Consider the following 6,370-nt stretch of genomic DNA (forward strand, 5'->3'; position numbering starts at 1 on the left):
GGAAGCCCCCCGCATGCCCTGTGGGCCTCTGGGTGGACCTCACTCCAGCCTGTCCCCCTCCCAGACTGGTATGACCCAGCATCAACCCCAACCCTGGCCCCTGGCCCCCTCCTGTCCCCTCCTCCCCCAATTCTGAGGGGCCTGGGCCCTCGGACCCCTGCAGGACGCCCAGGAGAGGTCGCCCTGTCGCCACTTGCTGTCACGGGGAGAGGGGCAGGCGGCTTGACTCCGGAGGGCATGCTGGGGCTCACAGTGGGACAGCTTGGACAGGAGGACCCCGGGCTGAGTCCCACCTGTCCATCACCACCCACCTGTCCAAGCTGGAGGGAGGTGCTGGGGACCCCTTCATCACACTTCTCCGTCGGGGGGGGGCGCTGTTTCGGATCACCATCCCTGGACACTGTCAGGGGCCTGGTGTCCTAGCAACCACGCGGTCACCTGTGCTGAGAGTCCTCGGCCAGGTGCCCAGCGCTGTCCTTCCCGGGAGCGGAGTCCACCACTGTCCACATCACCTTCATCCAGAAGTCGTGTGCACGGGTGGGGGCCCTGCTGGCCGCCCTGGGGGTCACATGACTCCCAAGGCAGCGTCAAGGGGGTAGTCACCCACACGGAGCTGGACACCAGGTTGGTGGGGAGGGGCGTGTGCTGGAGGGAGGGCTACCCCCCCAAGCAGTAGCCATATGCTGGCCTGTGTCTTGGGACCCTCACCCCCCTCAGGATGGGGGTGCCGATGAACTTCAGCTTCATTTGGGGAAAAGATAAGACGTTTATTGTCATTTTTAAAAGAAACTGTTCTCCGATCCCAATAAAGCTGGGGGCGAGAGAGTGGGCCGGACCTGGGGGTGTCGCCTCCTCTTCGGGAACCCGGCCTAGGAGGGAGGCAAGGCGGCCAGAGCCTGTGCTGAGGTCACGTGGCTGGTTATTGTGACAGGGATGGGCCGGGGCCGAAGTGGCCAAGGCCCCGGAGCGGCGGTCCTGGAGGCCAGGTGCCAGGGCCCACGCGTCTCGCTCCAGGGGTCCGCCGTCCTGGGAGGTCCAGCCTGCCTCCCCCGAAAACGGAGCAGGAGCTGCAGGGGCCTGGGGCTCGTGGGCGGGCTGGGCGGAGTCAGGAAACACACTCGAGGCTGCTGCCGCCCTGAGAACATAAGCAGGTTTGCTCCCTTACTGTGTGTGTGTGTTTATACTCCTCTTTATTAGTGGATAAATATTAAAAATCATCTCTCGGAAGCTGCGGTCAGGGGCGGCCTGGCTTGCCTAGCCGACTGGGGGTGGGCCCTTCAGGGGGTCCGGGCCTGGTCTGCAGGGTGAGGCTGTCCCGCCAGGACTCGTACACCAGCGTGTAGCTCTCCGCCCTCTTGACGGTGAACTTGTAGACACGGTTGGGCAGCAGGTTGTGGACGTCAAAGGTGCAGGCGGCCACGGGGATGATGCCACGCTGCAGGTACTCCTGCTGTGTCCTAGGGTCCAGCAGCTTGAAGCGCAGCTCGAACTGTTCGGGCACCCCCGGCTGGGTGGTGACAAACCAGCGCAGGGCGACCCAGTCCTGGTGGGCCACTGACTCCTTGCGGTCGAACATGACGGGCATCTTGGTGCTGAGCATGAGCCGGATGTGCGGGATCTTGGTGGCGCCCACGTCGGACACCAGGCGGTGCTTGATGTGCAGCCGGCCCGGCACCATCATGGCCAGGAAGTTGTCCATGACGGCCGACAGGTCCGCCAGCCGCTGCTCCACCAGCGCCCAGCCCGCCAGGAAGGGCCGCGGGTCGGGCGACTCCAGCAGGGAGTCCAGCTGGGCGCGGCCTTGGTCCAGCTGCTCCAGCAGGTGCCCGAGCAGCAGGAGCTGGATCTTGGTCTGTGCGGTGCCCACCTTCTTCATGCGCTGGAACTTCCAGGGGTCGACGAGCTGGAACATGGTGCTGGGCAGCACCAGCGGGTTCTGGTCGCCCAGGGCCAGGTGCTTGGGGAGGATCTCGATGTGGTAGGAGCATTTCCTGAGCAGCTCCACGCGGGCGTGGTGGCGCTTCAGCAGGTGGGGGCTCAGGTCGGAGGTCAGGAACTCGCGCAGCGCATTGCGGCGGGCGGTGTAGGTCCTCCAAGCCTCTGGCTCCAGCAGCTGCCGGCCCTCAGCCTCCTCCACCTCCTCCAGGTCCAGGAAGGACTGGGGACTGTCCAGCTTCATCTTGTCCAGGCCCAGGCCTGTCACCTGGAAGCTCATTGTCTGGGGGGGGGGGTGGACGGTGCAGTGTGAGCAGGAATAGTCAGGCTGGCCTCTGCTGCCCACCCGGGGCTCCCTCGGGGCAGTGTTTCTGTGGGGGGTGCTTTCAGGCCTATTGTCCCCCCCCCCCCACCGGGCCCTCGATCTTTCCTGGAAGGACCTTGTGGGGAGCACCTTGCTCTGGAAGAGGCTGCCCGGAGGACCTGGTGGGCAGTCTGCGGAGTCGTTAGAAGTAGGCATTTAGGGGCAAATGCTACGGATGGTTGTGAGGGTGCAGGGCAGGGCCGAAACCAGAGCTGGGCTCTGGGGCCAGAATGACTTGAGCAGAAACCCCAGCCACTGACCAGCTGTGTGGCCTGAGAGAGGCAGTGGTACTCCCTGGGGCCACTGGGAGGACTCAGCGTGACCCTGTCTGAGCAGCACTGGACGCCCCTGCACTGCAAACCTGCACCCACCACCGGTGCACCGCAGAGGGCCAAGCTCACCCCACGACAGTCCCGTGGGCGACCAGGGCCGCTGGCCTCAGCTCTGAGGAATAGCAGTGCTTGCGCCCCTGCTGTGCCTGGGGCCCGAGCGCATGGCTGAGCTCACTGACCACCGGAAAGCCCCAAGGCCAAACTGGTTTGCAGCACGCTGTCCATCCAGGGTTTGAGACCAGCCATCGATCCCCCGTGCCTGAAACTCCTTCCGCGCCACAGTGCGCCCCCGGTTTCCAGCTCTGGGTGTCAGTGCACCCCACACCCCACAGCTGGAGGCAGCGTGGGGCAGGCCCCAAGTCCACAAGGACTGTCTGTCTCTGCAAGTGGGGACCCTCTGGAGAAGGAGCCAGCATCCTTGGCTGTTGTCCCAGGTCCCAGCCACCCCCAAGGTCTCAGGGCTTCACCTGGGGAAGCTCAGGTTGTCCCAGCAGCCTAAGGGTTGGGTGAGTTACAGGGAGATCCGACAGATGGAGCCCAGGAAACCAGCCCTAAGGGGTAAGGTTGGGGCCGCTGCCTCCCTCTCCAAAGGTCTGTCCTTGACCTTCGGGGCAGAGGAGCTGGGTCAGGCCCCAGGCACAACAGAGGGAGGATGCTGGGTGACCACCAGCTGAGACCAGGATCCCAAGACTTAGGGCCTAAGTCCTGCTCTGGCCTCTGGAGGGAAGTCTTGTCCCTGGATCTGGCGACGGGTCAAGGAGGCTCCCAGGTGGAAAACCACAGACCGGCGGGTGTGAACTCCGGGGAGGGGGCTCCCGGAGCCCGGGCCACCTACGCAGAGGCCCCGCCTTCTCCACCGCCACACACCCCTCGCCCTCAGGCCCGCCTCCCAGGACCTACCCCCGCCTCGGCCGCCTCCCGCCTCCCCTGCACCCGCCCCCCACCGCCCACGGGCCCTCACCGGCCTCCCCGCGCGCGCCCACTCGCCCTGCCTCCCGGAGCGCGGAGCCGAGCGGCGGGCTGTGCGCAGAGCCAGGGCGTCCAGCTGCGCGCCGCCGGCATCCAGCGGGTTGCCATGGGGATCGCGGGCCTTTGTGACGCCCCGCTGCGCCCTGGAGTGGGGGCGGGGTGGGGCGGGAGCCCTGGGAGTGGGCGGGGCGGATCCTGCCCCGTCGCCCCGACTTGACCTTGACTAGAGGGGCTGAAGGCGGGTCGCGCCGGGCGCGCTCTGCGGCCCCAGGACCCCGATGGCAGGAACCTGGTCCCAGCCGGGCCCTCAGCCCTGGGCTCCGCCGCCCGGGTCTCGGCTTGGAGGGGCTGGTCCCTGGGCCCACCTGGGAGCCGCTGCGGGCGGTCTGAAAGCCCGGCTCGCAGCAGGGTCCCGGCAGAGGGAACAGGCCGGGCCTGGGTTCTGATCGGCCCGAGTCGTCTTTCGGCCACAGCGCTCCATGGCTGCCTTCTGTGCGGGGGCTGCAGCTTGTGGGTTATTTTGAGGGGGGCACCTGCTCCGTCCCTGGCTGAGTGCCACCCTGGGAACCCTCCGTGGAGCTGCCATGAGGCAGGGACCGTGTGAACTAGTAAGCAGACCGCAGGCCTTCTCCCAGGCTGCTGCCCGGGTCCAGACAGATGGGGTCTCCCAGCTCCAGGCAGCCCCTCGGTGTTCTCAGCCTCTGGAGACCCACCTGTAATAGCCAAGTGGGCTCAGGACCCTGGAACCTCTCAGCCAGCCTGGGTCTCCCACCTGCAGTGGTCAGTCTGACACCCCGAGGCACCCCCTTGCCCACCTTGGGGAGGACTGAGGAGGCAGGGATGCCCTGTGCCGTTCCTGTCTGCTCCCCGGAGGTCAGCGGTGGGCCCCTTCCAGGATAGGGTGTCTGTCCCCGAGTCCTCTCCCAGCCTGTTCTGTGGCCAGAGCCTCTCCACTGCACCCCCATCCTTCTGGGTGACCCCATCTGGCTAGCTGCCCATCAGCCATCCTCAGATCAGGCCTGGGCAGAGGTCCCAGGAGGTCCGCATGGGGAGTTGCCCTGGGGCCCGGTCTGCCCTGGGCCCTAACTCAGCAGTGAGAGCTGTTGTTATTTAGGGGTCTGAGGAGCAAGGGCTTGGAAAGGGGGGTGCCATCTGAAGGTTGAGGGAGAAGAAGACCCCCCTAGCTCACCTGAACCCATTGCCTGTTTCTTGTGGAAAGTCTAGGTAAGACCTTAGCAGGGTAGGGACTGTCACCCAGAGGCAGGACCCCAGCCCCCAGGGACCCCACACCACCTCTCCCAGCCTCGCCCACTCCCGTACCCCCTTAACCCCAGGTGGCCACTAGTCTCCGCGGAGAACCTTGTGTACGGAGAGCCCGGCAGCGTGGACCTTGGGGATCGGACTCCCTCTCGGCCCAGTTCCTGTCCCGCAGGCTGTGTGCAGCCCGGTGGTCCTTGCTCTTCCTCTCGGAGGTGTTTGAAGGCCCGGCCCAGGGCCCGACTGTTTCCATCTCGCCCAGCTCGGCAGCCACCAGGCTGTGCTGCCCCTGCAGAGCGACCCTGGAGCCTGAGGGCGGGGAGCCTGGTCACAGCCCTGGGGGAGGGGAATGCCCCTGCGCAGGACACCCCACCCTGTGCCCTGCACACACCGGGCTCCAGCCTCAGGCCGAAGCCGGGGAGCTGCCTGCTCACCCCAGCAGACCTGGTCTGAGTCCTCACCACGGCTCACGGATGGGGAAATCAAGGCACAGAGAGGTCAGCACCTGGCCTCAGAGTAGGATGTGGTCCTGCCATCTGACCACATCCAGGGCTGTGGGGCCTGTCTCCCCAGGGCAGACACAGGGTAGGGAGGCCTCTGGGGTCCCGGGGCTGCTCTGCTGGGCCCAGCTGGCCTGTGGGTACTCCCTGCAGAGCCTGCGGACCTGGACAGATTCGGAGCAGCCGCTCCCGGGGCAGGGGCTGTGTTCGGACACTCCGTCCTCATCACTGGGAGACACTGAGCAGGTCCAGGGTTCTTGGCAGCTGGGAGGGGTCCCCAGTTCCCGGCACAGGTTCCTGCTAGAAGCGTCTCTGCTCTGACCTTGAGGGATGGACAGGCCTGGTCTCCTCTCCTGTAGGAGGAGGACCTCAGCCCACCATGGGGGTCTTTGTCTGGGCTTGTTGGGGGGCTGGCAGCAGGCCTGGGGACCCGGAGTGGGGGCTAGCTCAGAGGGCCTTCCCTCCCTGCCTGCCCTGGCGCCCCAGAGGCCCTCCAGCTCTGGGGAGCAGGGAGTCTCCTGGAGGAATGTGTCGCGTTCCCGGGACTTGACCCCGGGTGTGGTCAGCACAGTGGGGCCCTCCCTTCCTTGAGGAGGACCTGCTGGGCCAGAGGTGTGGCTTCCTGGGGGGAGGAGCTGTGTAACCCAGTCCACAGAAACCCATCCTCAGAAAGGCAGACTTGCCTTCAGGGGAGCAGGCCGTGGGTGGGACTGTGAGTTCTTCCCGTCCCCCCCCAACTCTGTTTGTCAATGTCTCTCCCCCACACACAGGACGGGCCTCAGCTGCACAGAGCTGCTCCCCGGGCCCCTGTCCCCCAGTTCACTGTGTGGCTGTCACACCAGTTTGTAGACTGCACAGCTGCCCCCAGGTGTGTGGTGGGGAGCCCCCAGGTGTGTGGTGGGGAGCCCCCAGGTACATTCACAGACAAGGGTCTGCTGCCTCTGGGGCCAGTTGGCGGATGACTGTCACGCTTGTTTGTTCGGCCCTTTCACCAGGAAAAGCGAACCTTTGGG

General features: G+C 66.0%; 1 protein-coding gene across 1 annotated transcript; it reads right to left on the reverse strand.

Moving 5' to 3' along the window:
• Positions 1–1,234: 1,234 nt before the first annotated feature.
• On the reverse strand, positions 1,235–2,215 carry FNDC11 (fibronectin type III domain containing 11). Its single transcript, XM_036246078.1, has one exon. The coding sequence runs from the start codon at positions 2,213–2,215 to the stop codon at positions 1,235–1,237; it is 981 nt and encodes a 326-aa protein (XP_036101971.1).
• Positions 2,216–6,370: the final 4,155 nt, after the last annotated feature.

Source organism: Molossus molossus, unplaced genomic scaffold (genome assembly GCF_014108415.1).
Source record: "Molossus molossus isolate mMolMol1 unplaced genomic scaffold, mMolMol1.p scaffold_m16_p_6, whole genome shotgun sequence".
Lineage (NCBI taxonomy): Eukaryota > Metazoa > Chordata > Mammalia > Chiroptera > Molossidae > Molossus > Molossus molossus.